This window comes from Gopherus flavomarginatus, chromosome 6, assembly GCF_025201925.1.
Source record: "Gopherus flavomarginatus isolate rGopFla2 chromosome 6, rGopFla2.mat.asm, whole genome shotgun sequence".
Lineage (NCBI taxonomy): Eukaryota > Metazoa > Chordata > Testudines > Testudinidae > Gopherus > Gopherus flavomarginatus.
In genome coordinates, this window is record NC_066622.1 from 116,161,548 (window position 1) to 116,176,883 (window position 15,336).

Consider the following 15,336-nt stretch of genomic DNA (forward strand, 5'->3'; position numbering starts at 1 on the left):
TGAATCTGATTGTTAAAACTGATACAGAATTACCATGGTAAATTAACATCTGGAATCTACACTGATTCTGTGACGCATGATTGTGGCAACTGCCACTGAGGTACTTCCCCTTGTCTCAGCATTGCCTGAGACCAGCTTGGATGGCTGCTGACAAATGCTGGTATACCTTGACTTCCCTACTGTGATTGGACAAGTTCCTCACCCCACAGAAAAATGATGGTGCAGGATCTCTCAAAGGACCATGCTGAAGCATATGACAGCTTTTATATAAAAACTTTTCTTTGGGGAAAAAAAGCACATTTTGTGATTAAAATAGCTCAAACTGAGCTCCATGCAGAATGTAGTACAGCATTATTAGTATGGGGCAGGCAGATTGTGGACAAGGTGACCCTTAGAACTTGGACTATGAAAACAGGTGTTGATATGAAGAGACAGGACGCTTCAGGAGAGACTGTTGCATTATGGGTCAGTAGTGGGAAGACATTTTGTGATGACAGTGTTACCATGATCGCAGGATGTGTCCACAACAGGTACTTAATCTATTGTGCTAACATCAGTTGAGACCTATTCCTACTTGGTACGGGGATAACTTGCATTGATTGACCCTCTCTGAAAAACCATTGTAGCAAATCTGTGTGGATGAATAGGCACGTCCCATTGACTAAGTACATCAGTCAACTGATCCTAGTGTAGACAAAGCCTCTATTTCTCCATCTACTGGAGATCTACTGATGGCGAGTAAAGGTAGCAATGCTAGCACAGATTTTGAATCACTGTATTCTATAGACTTGCTCAGGGTTAAATACTAGGGTAGAAAGCCCACAGCACCTCTGCATTTGCACGATACTAGTGGAGCTGCACTTGTGGTGGAGAATTTTAAAAAAAGCCTAGACTACACACAGACGTGTGCTAAAATGTGTAGTTTTGCTCCGAAAAGCAACTATAAATGGCATCTTTTGAATTGATGGATCTTTTTCTTGGGTGCATCCAAAAGCTGTAACTTTATAATCCATAATTTTTTTTTAAATTTCTCTTCCTATTAGTACTCAAAAGCAGATACAACATTTGCTGTGGAGAGTCATGATTCTTTTCTCCCTCAGACACCAACTGAATTAGTGAAATTTTAATTGCAGTGGTTAATTTTGTCCTCAACTATACTGCTGTAATGCCACTGAAAGGCAGAATTTGGTCTGCCAAATCTAATTATCTATTAGGTAACATTAAAATAAAAGTTCAACTGAGGAAACAAGTTGACTAGTAAAATGAAAATTTAGAGATTTTCCCATATTCTTTTTGCAAACATACTAAGAATAAAATGTGACTATATAAAACTGAAAAAAGCAAACTACATGAAACAACTACCAACCAGACGTATGAGGACTTTTAGATGTTGGGCTCTGTAATTCCACTTCTGCCACCTGCTGAACATGAAGAACCTGTAAATTTGTACAGTGTTATGATAAAGCAACATATTTTTATTACAAATACAGTTTTCTACGCTACATTTTCAGAAGATTACAGAATTTGGCCTCTCTTCATAACCAAGACAAATTTTAATTGAGCACCAGGCTTACAAAACAAATGTAAATCCATGCATTATATGAAATTTTACAGTATTTGAAGACGGTTATACAGGTTACTACTTGAGTAAGACATCTGAGGCTCCTGAAGACAGTTTTATAGTTTGTCTTATTTTTGGAATAGTCATTAATTCCAAAAGAGACTGTAGCCTAAGCATACATTACAGCTAAATTCTGATAACTGAACAAAACAGAGATCATATGCTTATTAGACTTCAGGGCAGCCTGCTCATCAATATAATAAGATGCCAGGATTGTCACCGTAAAGTCTAGAATGTCTGTTGAGCCAGCGTGAAACATCAGAAACAACTACAAGCATGACTGAGAGTTCTTTGTTTAGAGTATCAGGTTCAATCATCCCTGGCATTTGTGGTCTGTTACAACGTTCTCAGCAATTTTGACTTTATGAATTACATCTGTGCAACAGCACAAGCTTTCAGCTACAGCTGGCATGTACTTATCCCATGCTAAAGTCCTAGAGATTGTGATATCAGAGGTAACAATCACCACTCTTATTCCACAGCTAATTTACATGCAACTATTTCATTAGGTGTATACAGGACACTGCACAGATAATGGATTACTTGGCCCAACTACTACACCTATGTGACAATATGGGCTTTCAGATAGTAGTTTAAATATAAGAATTGCAGCCTACATAAGTGTTTCAATGTTCATGACAATCAGCTGATTAACAACATCCCTATAAGATATTCATTTCAACAAGTATTTTGATAAAATGGGCAAGAGACTGTAAAAGAAAAGGTTAACAAAACCTGCTAGTCATGAAGATAAAATTTAAAATTTTATGCTTTGAACAATCTTTAGAGAGACTTCAACATTAATGTAATGGGGATATGGAATAACAATCACAGATTATTTTCTAAAAGAGGCTGTTCAGTCTTGAGGACAAGCTTCCCAGTTTTGCTAACTTAATTCCTTTAGACTGTCATTGGCCAGGAAGATAAAGAAACATGTCATTAACAACACTGCATTACTTATCTACTGCTATTCAGAATAAGATTATATTGAAAGCAACACCACTAGAAATACTTTGACACAGGGACATACAGCTATGATTTACTCCTGTAATTCTTAAAATGTAAACATTAAGGTACAAGGATCTCAAATGTCTCAAAACCTCTGTACCCTGTCCTCTCTTAAAACAGCCAAACTGTTTTTAAAAAATAATCCTTAGTTCTGATGCTAAATTTAGAGTATTATAGTTAAATATTTACACTGCTGAAAACTGACACAAGCCAATATGAATTAGTAAATAGTAAGAAAACAATATTTCTCAAGAGTTTCTTCACAGCTTCAATCACTGGATTAGTGTGTGATGACAAGCTAATAGGGAAGATAAATCACCAAAGCAATACTAATATGACATGACAGATTACACCATGCATATGTTCAGCAAATGTAGTCAGTGGCCTTAAAATTACCTGTAGGGTTTCATTTTTTGGAGTTCTAGAAAGTCTCTTTTTTGGAGTGGATTGAGGAGGATATTCAAACCTGCAAAAAAATTAACAGAAGAAAACTTCTTTGCTTATGTTATATTTATGATGGCTAACTGTAAAACATGCATAAAGCCTGTAGTAATTGTCCCCTTCCAGCAATAATACCATTATTTAACTGGTTATAAATTGCACTGAGGCATAGTTGTGAATTTTTCTCCAAAAGTCTGTTGTAATAATTGAGCCTACACATCTACCCTAATTGTGAGCTCAATTGTAAAAAGTATGTGAAAGTTCGTAAGATATCACAATAACTAATAACAATTGTTCATGGGAAAAGGAATAAAAAGGAGACTGAAAGACTGAATTAATCCAAATAAAAAGGCCTACTGATTTAACTTATGGACTGTGTTAAGATCAAACTTGGTAAACATGAGAAACGTGAACCAAAATTGGTACTTCAGAAACTAGGCCTAATTGTTGGACAAAATAATGCAGGAAGAGCTATTCCACCCACCATTACCTTTTGGGGTCTTTAAAGAAAGAAATTTCGGGGGAAAAACTGGCTAGAGGAGCAAGCTTCATATTATGGTTGCCACCCTGCCATTTCCTGGGACCCTAAGCCTTCATCATTCTGATCCTGAGAGATGTCTTGACCAGACCAGGCCAGAGAGAGGGAACCAGATGATATCACCACCTTTACCAGGTCATCAAATCCCAACCACCACCTGAGATGAAACACAATTGGACTTTAACAGCAGCAGCAACAGCTCTCAACTGACGTCTTTTTTCCCCTCAAAGGACAATTATTACAATTTAAGTCTAAGAGATGTCAAACAAGGGGGATTTTCCTTCTAAAATTTCTCTCCAGCTAAAGGGAAAAATGCATGTTTTTAAAATGAAAGCCTTACTTAGAAGTCTACCTTTCAAAGTGTTTCAACTATTTTTCCTTCATTTCCTTATCTTAATAAAGGTTAAAATGATTTTTAATGGTGCGTTTGCTATGATACTAAGCAGACTGTGGTCTCTATATGCCAAACTCCAAACCTTGTTTAACACTGTTTAATGTTGGACAATGACTGCATTACATCAACAACCCTTTGACCCTTTAGCCCAGATATTCCATCTGAATTAATACAACACATCAAACCTTAGGAGAAAGTCACACCAGGACATCAAGACAATACTGTCATGAATAGCTTATCGGTAAATAGTTTAAAGGTGACATAATGCTTTAACAGCCCATCTTTCTGATCATACTACGCAAAAACTCTGCAAGGAAATATGAAGCATGAAATTAGATTAAAATTTATTTTAGGGAGTAAGAAGAAAATGTGTCAACCTCAGATTAAAGGGGGAAAAGATACCCTCTTTGTCTCTGATCCCACAATAAGATGTGGGTAGGTGGACTCTATGTTCTTAGGGAGCACCACTGAAATCAATGGAGCTCCTTGAAGATGTAAGAGTGTTCTTTTGCAAATTTCACTACAAAATCAGTGCCACAGTTCCTTGCCTCCTTCATTGCTACTGACCTGAAAGAACGATCAACAATAGTGAACACATCTCCATGCTTCAGATGTGCAGGTTGCTGAAAACTGTTACCATTCAATTGCGTTGGATTTACAGTACTTAAATTAATCAAGATTGCCTATAAATGAAACAAAAATAGCTAGTTCAGTAACCTGAAGAAATGCAATTATGGAATATAATACAATTAAAAACAAAACTTACCTCCTTGTTCTCATTGACTTCAATTTTACAATGTTCTTTTGAGACCTGAGGCAGCTGTATGCGGATATCACACTCCGTTTTCCTTTAGTTAAAAAGCACAACTTTAGTTTTAAGCAAGTAATTAAGAGAACAGAAAAAATTTATTGTAGAGAATTTGCTTCTGAGCATGTGATCATTTAATATCTGCAAAAATGTTATGATGCTGTTTGAAAATGCAATATAAAAATATTTAAAGTCAGCACAAGCACTGTGAAAACCTAAAGCAAATTTTAAACTAAATATACACTATTAAAATTTACTGCTTCTTAAATTAAGAACTAGCTGGATATATGTCCACCAGATGCACATACATAGACAATTTTGAAAAATCTTTGCACTGTTGCAGCTCCACTATTGCTATCAACAGTGGAAAGTTTCCCAAAAAAATCAAAGACAAAATAACTACTAGTAAGTTACAGAAGATTTCTCCCTCCCACAAATGTTGCTTTTCAATCAAATATTTACTCTAACTTGACAGCTTTAGTGAATGATATTCTGTTATGTATTCATCCACACATATACCTACATTATCAGAGTATTCTTTTCAGACTACAGGATTCACACCGTTAGTACTTAATTCCTGGATTACAAGAGAAAAGAAAGCAACATGCTGGCTAAACTGCTTTGGTACTTTTAGGGTGTTTGACTGCTTTAGACATTAGCACGAAAACCAAAGAACCAGTCCTGAAATTTAAAGACAGAAAAATATAGAGGAAGCAGAGAAAGAAACATGAAATCTAAGGATTGCAAGTAAGAAATGAATTTATCTATTCTGGATCATATCATCAGAATTGTTTACTAAATTCCAGTTGCAGGGCCAAATTTGAAGTCAGAGGCAAACGGAAGGCAAACTTAGGACTACAAAATCTTTCTTGCTGCTAATATGTGCAACAGAAAGAACACAACTTAACTTTCAGAGCACTGACAGATTTACCTGTGTATATCTGGTAGAAACTAAATATTAGGAAACTTTAAAATTGTGGGCCCTCATCTTAGAATTGGATCAGTGCAGACACATGAACAGCCCCACTGAAACCAATGGGGTCCATGTGAACAAAGGAGTCCTATAGTGGATTTGACTGCCTTATATAAGGCTCTCAGATATGGCACTTAGGGTATGTTTACACTGCAATAAAAGATCCCACTACTGGTCCGAGTCAGCTGACTCAGGCTCTTGGGGCTATAAAATTGCAGTGTAGACAATCAGGCCTATGGGGGTGAGGTGGGGGTGTGTGTGTCAGAGTCCAGGATCCATCTAGCTATACCCTGTCTACTATAAGAATTTCCTCTTCCAGTATAAAATAAAGTGGTGTATTCAAAACTCAAATTTTAAATATTTGTTTGGTGCTCTATTATTTCAATACACAAACCTATGTTTGTTTCACTTTTTCTTTTGAGTAACATTCAAACAATTCATATATAAAACAATTTATCAACTTTTAAGAAAATTTGTTTTATTAGTTCTAATGACAGCTCAACTTCTGTTCACTCTTAGTAACAAACATCACACATCAGCATGCTGACTTCTCAACCTGTCCCTTCCTGCCTAAGCAGCTTGCCAGATATTCAGTAGAATACCATTTCCACACAAGAGAGGAATCCAAATAAGATGCCACTCAAAGTATATTTTACAGATTTTCAAAATATGATCATACATGTTCTCAAAGCTTCTTGAGCTTGGCTCCTTTTTGGCGAGGCTTGCATCTGCCCATGGGTTCTGGTTAGATGCCTTGGGCTTGATTCCTTTTTTGACTAGCAGTAAAAGAAATATCCCTAAAGCCACTTGGAGCACCAAAATCAGACTGTCGATCTTAGCAAATTGCACAAATCTACAATTTTCCCTCTCCTTTCTTACATGAGGAATGACATAGTTAATGCTGACATTAAAGTTTTATCACTGAGTATGTAACATACTTAAGATATGATGCAGTACACATCTCTCAGAGCTATTTCATGCTCTCTGCAGACTCCTGCAGATTTCTCTTCATCAGTTTAACTCTGTTGACACTTTTTACATTTTCTTTTGAAACCTTAACAACTAGAGTTACTCTTCATATCTGTTTATTTTTTAAAAGAAAGCACAGATTCTGAAGAGCAAGACAGGAGTTCAAGAGATGGGTCGATACACTGTATCACTATGTATTGACTCAGTCTGTATCCCCAGTGGCAGCAAAAGATCTCTTCTGACTTTTACCTCTAGTCCCAACTCAGCCTTGGTTTTTTCCTTTAGTGACCTCCCCCCTCTTATTAGGCTTCTGTCCCCTGCTGGCCAAGCGTGAGTCCAGTTGGGACTTTTCTTCCCCACAAGCTCCCTGCTTCCTCTATATTCACCTTTACTACAGAGTGAAGCTGAGAAAAGCAGCTATGTTGTGCAGTCAGAGGATGGAAATTCAACTGTTTACCCTGGGAACTAGCTTGAGCTTTTTTTCCTCTATTAAACATTCTCCCACTATTTGCAAATATTCAAACATTTATTTGTATTAAACAGCAAAGCTTATAAAATAAAGAAAAATATAACACTAATAACAAAATGTTAATATGTTCTCTTGATGTACATAAATACATTTCTAACATTACCAATTCTTACCTTCCAAATAAACAAGAACTTGCAGTGAGTGGAAAATGGATTCCATCGGTCCCATTCCTTTTAATAACAACAATTTCCCCAAAGAGCGGCATCTTTGAAACTGGAAGTCTTACCTGTAAAGGAGTGTCAAATTTACTATCCCAAATTAATCTCTACATATTTATGAACATAGGTACCTTGGTTATCTAAATTATGTTCAAAAGACAAATTCTCTACCATTTACATGCAGAAGGATTCCAAAGTTTTTTCACTCACAAGGGTTCGTGGGAACTGTTAAATGATACCTAATAACAGGAGGTGAAAGTCGACATATGTTCATAGAAAGGCACATGCAGAATTCATGGGCCATGCAGAATTATGTTTCCCCTAACAGAAAACACATTCTGATGAAAAGGTGCTCCAGACACTCCTTTCACTCACAAGGGGTCACTGTGGTGCCAGAACAAAAAGCAGCCACTCCCAGGCGGGAGCAGCCCCAGTTGCGGATAGGGAAGAGAAAGAGTGCCTTCCTCACAGCACCCTGCCCATGGGGCCAGGCAGGAGGCAAGTGTTATTGTGGGAACCGATAGCATGGGACACATGGGGTTGCTGGGGGGGTCACAGACTGGGGTTCAGAAGGGCTAGTGGGGGGGACTGACTTGGGCAGGAGCTGAATGGGAATGGGGGTGCAGGGAAACATGGGGGAGGGCAGGACTGAGTGGGGATGCAGAGACACATGGAGATGGAGCAGTACAGAGACACGTGTGCCTGACTAAATGAGACAGGCTGGTTGTCCTACAGGGTCTGCATGGGAGAAGCTCCCTAACAATCTCTTCCCCCCTCCCCACCCAAAACCCTGTTCCATACTTCTCCCACCTAAAACCAACAATCCTCCAAGTTCACACCCAGGCTCTTTCTCAGCAAATACTGTGCTGTTTTGACAAAACATGCAGAATTTTAAAATATAGTGCACATATTTTTTATTTTTGGTGCAGAATTCCCCCAGGAGTAACTGTATCAGGTTGATGTAAAGAATTACTTTTCTATGTTTACATATGTTTGGTATCTAAGTATCACAATATTTCCATAACTGAATGCTTTAAAAGGGGGCAATATAAACTATATTGATATAAATGAATGTGACTTGAATGTTTTTTCAGGTACAAAATCTCCGCCCAACTATTCTTAATGTGTTTATGATTAGCTTTCCTGTGTGCCAAAATGCTTTTCCCTCTCTAATGCTGTGTGAGTCTCATTCAAACAGGAGGAAAATGACTACAGAAAAAAGGAAATCATTTGAATGGACACATATGACAAAATGCTGAAAAGAAAATGCAGAAAAGAAAAAAGAAAATACAAACAGAAAAATACAATTCTTTTCTTCCATTTCTTTCAGTTATATAAATGTAAGATGTTATAATAGGGAACAAATTTTTCAATAAATGCATGACTTTTTAAATTGACTCTGCCTTTGTAAAGTTGTGTATATTACAAAAACAGCCCTGCCAAATCTCAGTCATTTGGAAAAGAATGACTGCCTAATTTGAGATTAGTTGTCATACAATTTCGATCATTAAAATTTGAAGGACATTCAGGTTAAAATTTGCAGGTAAACATACAATTAAGGGATAACTTGAAAATCACATTTTCTATTTGCTGAGTTTACTTTCACTGTTCCCCTATATATTGCCAGTTTCTCCGTTGCTGAAAAGATGGGAGCAGAAAACCCTGTTTATAACAGTTTTTTTTTTTTAAATTTCACATTATTGTGGCATAAATGCGTTAATTTAAAAAAAATTCAAGCATCTCTAGCATACGTATGTTACAAAAACCACCTTACATTATTTAAACTGAAAAATGTATAAGACCATTTACTTTTCACAATTTTTTTGTATTTCCCTCCTCACAAGGACAACAGAACAGGTAGTTTCAGTTGGTTTTGATCCATTTCAATTTTAGATTCATGCACCAGCACAAAACTGCAGTATTAGAATGGAAAACAACGAACGGACTCAATTAAAAGTACTCATTTTTTGTAAACATGAATTCCTATTGATCTCATTTTATCTAAGATTGTTTTTAAAATTTCCAAATATTGTGTCAAATTTGATAGTGTCCCTTTAACAGAATCTTCATTTTTGTGCTGTATGAATTTAAATGAAACTTCTTTAACACTTACCCTAATTGTCCCCCAACTTGAGGATTCACGCCAAATGCAAGCATAAAATAAAACGCCACACCATCTGTACAGGTTTCTAAACTAACTAATCATGTGCAAAGAAATACTCTCAGAGGATTTTAGACGACAGCCTGATGCGCCTAGGTACAGTAGTTAAAAACAAAAACAAGACACCCGGAGGAGGAATTATATGTCAGCCACACGGAGACATTTATAGAACCAGTTGGAGGATAACTGCTTGAGAAAACGACAAATCAGCATGGGCTCTGCTTGAAACGCGACTCTCAACGTGAAGATGAGGAGACTTTGACAGTTACAAAAGAAATCACTACCTGAGCCACCTACCAAAAAGCTACAATACACACATGCCCCGAGCTATTTAAGTAGCTAGACCCTCTCCCGTGAAAACTCCACAACCCATCCATGCCGCTCGCCGCCGGGAACCTATCCTCCCCACCCCCCACCCCCCAAAATCCACACAGCCCAGCATCGCTCCCTCCCCAAAATCAACACGGCCCAGCGTCGCCCCGCCACCTATTCCCCCTCCCCAAAATCAACACAGCCCAGCGTCGCCCCCACTTTCCCCTCAGGGCTCCCTCCACCATTCCCAGTCACAACCCAGAAACAAGTTCTTCGTTCCGCTTCCTCACACATCGGCTCCCGGCGCCCCGCAGTAGACAGACGCGGGGCAGAGATACCCCCCGCAGCGACCGGCCACGGCGAGCACCTCACTCACAACATCCCTTCAGACTGGGGTGCGAAAGAGAAGGGCTCCTACCTGTCCGATTGGCCGTCACGGTCCGTTCATCCAGATCGCGCCACCAAGGCCACATTCAGCTGCCAGCCCGCTTCCTTCACCGCGATGCCTGAGCGTCTCCCCGCGCGCGCGTAGACTCTCAGCTCCAATCACCTAGTCACTCACAGCCCCCGGCACTGCTGCCGGTCGGGCCTGGTACCGCCGCCGCCTCACTCCGCCCTACGTATCCCTGCACCAATCACCACATAAAACAAACCCCAGCAGCCCCCACAATACTTGTCTGCTTCCTTCACTCATCTGCTGACAAAAATCACCCTTCTGGAGCTGCAGAAATTCCGGCTGCCGGGACAGACATCTTTCCGGGACTATTTTATTTCCCTCCCTCCTGGGCGAGTGAGGAGGAAGGATACAGGGATTATAGATAAAAATCAAATTCGAAAAGGCGCGCGAAACGGTCTGAGTGGGGGAAGCAAAATCACGTGATGGCAAAGAGGGCCCAATGGGAAGCGCTGAGGGTGTTTAATTTTCAAACTGGCGGTAGACGAGCCGGGACTGACTATAGGAAACGGAGGTAAAAGGGCGGGATAGCGCGCGTGCGCGCCATCGCCGCCTCTCCTCTGACCCTTTCGAACGCTGCCCGGGAAGTGCTTTCGCACCGCTGCGTCTTTTCCTAAAAATCTGAACGCTGCTCCCGCCAGACCTTCACCAGAGGGAGCCTCCAGCTGTACCGCACGCGCCCCGGAGCCCTTCGTCCCTCACATCGCCGTTAACTTCCCGCACCCCAGAGCGCGTCTCTGCTTCGCTGCGTTGTTTTATCCGCCGTCTCCTCGCCGCTTCCCAGCCCGCTCCTTTCAGCCTGTTCTGCCTTAGCCTAACCCCATCTCCCCCCATCTCTTCCAGGGTTAACATCCCTGCCAGGGCCCTCCTACTCCTGGACCTCGCGCGCCCTGCTGACTTACTCCTTTTCGTTTGGCTGATCGCGAAGGACTTTGGCCGTAGCTCCTGCTGCTGGCCACCATGGGAGACTCCAGTGTGTGTGCCCAGCATCCCTTTCCTAAGGCTGTGAGACCTTTACACCAGGGCCTGGGTTGTCTCTGAGCTGGTGAAGTGGAGCATGTGGCACTCCACGGGTTTACCCCTCACTGGTGCTGGAAATGACTGGCCCTTACTCTGCCCTAGGTAACTGTGACATTAAAAGTGTGATATAGCTCATTGAAAGACGACAGGGTCAGAAAGATTTAATTAACTCACAGAGTGACTTGACCCATGGCCGAAACGGGGTTACGAATATATGTAAATAAATAAGAGTTTTGAAATGCAAGTCTGCATTGTTTAGGGCAGTGGTTCCCAAACTCTGGTTTCTGAACTCCTGTGGGTTCACAGAATGTTACAGGAGGGTTCTTGGGAGAAAATTCTTTAGTGGCAGACAGAGCTGTCCCTAGGGACCCTAGCATGGTGCCAGTATCCTGGAGCCTCTGGACTTCCAAGAGCTAAGCAGACCAAAGCAAACTTATCTGTCACACTGAGGAGATGGAAACTTCAAGACTCCTTATAAGAAATGGAAAGGAAGGTGGATATTTTTTGCTGTTTTTAAAATTAAATAGGCAGCTAATATTGTTGTTAAAATTATTATGAAGAACAAGTTTAAGCTTGTAATAAGCATGTCAAAAAAACTAATTTTATAGTTCCAAGATCACTGCTTTTATAGTTTATACTTGGGTAAATGAGAAAATCCCTGGAAATGTTCATTTTTAGGAGGAGATTTGCGAGACTTGACATTTTAGTGAAAGGGGCTCACAGGTTGTTAAAGTTTAGGAAGCACTGGTTTAGGGTGAATAGATGAGAGGGAGAAAATATCAAGACACATGGGGAGGGCGGGGTGGTCCACCAGCAGGAAAGAAAAACAAAAAAAGCCGAGTGCTGCCAGTGGAACAACAAGAGGGAAAAACAAAAAAAGCAGAGTGCTGCCAGCGGGGGGGCGGGGGGGAAGCCAAGTGCTACTAGCGGAGCAGCAATAAACAAATAAATTTAATAACAAAAGGCAAGTGCTGCCGGTGGAATGAAATATCGGGACAAATTGTGTCCCGACCAAAGATTGGTCAGGACGTGAGACAAACACTTAAATATTGGGATGGTCCTGTTTTTATCGGGACATCTGGTCAGCCTAGCATTGTTAGAGGTAGAAGGGTAGGTGTTTGCTTAGGTCTTGGGATGTAAGCAAACAAGTCTTGTCTATTTCTATAGCTTTGATTCAAAGATCAAAAAAGGAATATTAACATTTAAGAAAATACTTGAGTGAAATAGTATTATTGTCTATATGTCTCTTTGAAGGTTGTGGTAACCTGTATCTGAACTGCTTAATGGATAAATTACCCTGTGCTAATTGCCAGGATGTTTGAGAGAAGGAGAGTTAAGCCTATTTTCTCAGGCCAAAAGGCTGATGGAAATGTATAAAAACCCTGGGACACGATCCTACTTCATCTCAGATCTGCTCTTGGTTTCAAGAAGGGGAAACCTTAAGCTGTAATGATTGAGATCCCCAATCAGTGACTGGAGTCACCCTGAATATGAACATTGGACTATAAACTATAGACCAGCGATCCCCCAACCCAGACGAAGGACCGTGGCGGTGATCGAGCATCTGCCGAAATTCAGCGGCATTTCGGCAGCAACACCTCTTGACTGCCAGCCAGGATAAAGGCACATTTAGATGCCCCCGAGGGCACCATGGCTCCCACGGGCACTGTGTTGGGGACTGCTGCTATAGACTATTTCTAAAAGGACTTTTGGCAGCTACAAGCTAATCTCTACTATATATCTGAACCTCAAGAATTGAATTCTTGTCTGTATGTATACTGATCTTTTAACCAACACACTTTTCTTTTTAAATAAATTTTAGCTTAATTAATAAGAATTGGCTGATAGTGTGTATTTTGAGTAAGATCTAAGTTATAATTGGACCTGGGTATGTGGCTGATCCTTTGGGACTGAAAGAACCTTTTTTTTATATGATGAGATACAATTTTCAATAATCATCATTATATCTGATGTGTGTCTGGACGGAGGCCTGAGGCTGGGCACTTTAAGGGGACTGTGGTGTTTGAACTTCTAACTAACCAATGAGGTATGGTAGAAGCTGTTCTGTGCTGGCTTGGTAAATCTAAGTATTGGAATAACCACCAGCTTCTGGGGTTTGTCTGCCCCATTTTCACCCTAATTGAGTGACCTCAGCTGGCTCCCACGGGCAGCACTGTCACAGTGACCACCTGTTCTGCCAGAGTGACAAAGCCTGGCCTAGTCTGTTTGACTCAGCCCTGAGAAAGTGGGGAGTAACAAATGATATAGCACCGACATTTTGCTGCTGAAAGAGAGCTGCTTGGGACAAACCAGGAAATAAATGGGGGTCCATGCAGGGGCATATATGCACATCAGACTGGGACCCATATTTTTTTTTAATGGTTTATATAGTTTGGCAAGTTAACTTCTAATAAGCTTTTTTTAAAAAAATATAAAATATGTATGACTGATTTTTGTGCGCGTTCTGTATGATTTTTAAGTAGGTTTTATCTTGCGTGTTTTTGGTTTAACGTGGTGTGTTATTTAAGGTATGTGTGACAAGTGACCTCTATACCTGTATAAGTGCCAAAATGCCGTGCAAATTGACACAGCCATGTTTTTAAACCCAGAGAGCTAAAATTCATAACAGTAAATGTTGAATAAATTTCAGAAGTCTTGATCATTCTGTCAAAACATGTTGTAAAGCCAGTCAGCTAAATGAGAGGACAATTTAGCATTATATTTTTAAAACCTATACCCACTTCTGTTAGAGTGGGAGGCCCCATTTTGGAAATATACCAAGGACAATATGGTGGTCTTGAGAGCTCCACCCAGCTGAAATATTTTTACAGTGGAAAGCTTCTTAATCCTAGCCTTTCCCAGTTACAGGAATTTCACAGGGTACTTGTAACAATAGTAGGTAAAAATGTTCAAACAGAATTGTGATTTTAACTTAATGGTGTGGCTTTATGTAGAAATGGTTACTTGCTGTAACTGTGGTTCTTCAAAATGTGATGCAGATGTGTATTCCACTTAGTTGTGTGTGTGCCTAGTGCACTGCAGTCAGAGACTTTTGCTAGCGGTACCCACAGAGGGGCAGCACTTCCGCCTTGTGGCTATGGCCCCTTCCCTGGCTCATGAGGTGGTGCCGCTCTGACCCCCTCAATTCCTTTGCACAGAAAGCCCATGAGAGACTCCGATGCAGAGGGGACAGAGAGTGGGTCATGGAATACTCGTCTGCATCACATCTCGAAGAATCACAGTCAGGGTTGATAAAAATCAGTGACTGGTCTTCCTGACTAGTGATTTAAATCATGATTTAAATCAAATCCATCCTGATCACAGTTACAGTAAATATCAGTTTTCTTCTTTGAGTAGATGCAGATGTGTATTGCACTTAGGGATTCACAAGACATACTCCATCCAGGGAGGTGGAGCTAGGAGTCTATTGAAATAAGAATTGCAGAACTGCTGTTCCCATGCCTGTGTCTGCTCTGGAAGTAAATTTTAGGTAATCATACGGGATAGCAAACAGAACAAAGCAGATTACTGAGCAAATAAAACAAAACATGCCACCTAGGCTTAATTCACTAAAGACACAGGTTACTAATAGTAATTTCACACCCTAAATGTTTTAGGCAGGTTGCAGAGTTTCTGCAGCTTAAGAGTTCCAGTTATTTCTCTTCACAGGCTAGAGTCATGTCTCAGCCTGGACTCAACCCTTGCCTTTCCCTAGCTTAGTTCCTTTTTCTTCAGATGCTTTTGTTACCTGGGGTTCTTTCAACCCAGAGCTCTTGGTAACTTTACTCTGTGCAAGGTGTCAGGACATAAATCAGGGGAGACACGGCTGTCCGACTTGATAGATGGCTGGCACAAACAGGACAACACGAGTACTTTCACTTAAAGCTAAACTTTACTAGTCTCAAGCACTTACGCACGTCCACAAGATTAGTAAGACACCCCTAACCCTT

At 40.4% G+C, this 15,336-nt stretch overlaps 1 protein-coding gene across 14 annotated transcripts in view; it reads right to left on the bottom strand.

The window, feature by feature from the left end:
• The window catches only part of MKI67 (marker of proliferation Ki-67), a 37,094-nt gene extending 26,431 nt beyond the window's left edge, over positions 1 to 10,663 (bottom strand). For all 14 annotated transcript variants that reach the window (XM_050959254.1, XM_050959256.1, XM_050959251.1 and 11 more), the window contains exons 1-6: positions 10,331 to 10,663; positions 7,395 to 7,507; positions 4,769 to 4,850; positions 4,570 to 4,685; positions 3,026 to 3,095; positions 1,367 to 1,436 (exon numbers count right to left, since the gene is read on the bottom strand). In XM_050959254.1, coding sequence (XP_050815211.1) covers positions 1,367 to 1,436; positions 3,026 to 3,095; positions 4,570 to 4,685; positions 4,769 to 4,850; positions 7,395 to 7,486 — 430 coding nt within the window. In that variant the 5' untranslated portion in view covers positions 7,487 to 7,507; positions 10,331 to 10,663. The remainder of the gene's footprint in view (positions 1 to 1,366; positions 1,437 to 3,025; positions 3,096 to 4,569; positions 4,686 to 4,768; positions 4,851 to 7,394; positions 7,508 to 10,330) is intronic.
• Between the last annotated feature and the right edge of the window lie 4,673 nt (positions 10,664 to 15,336).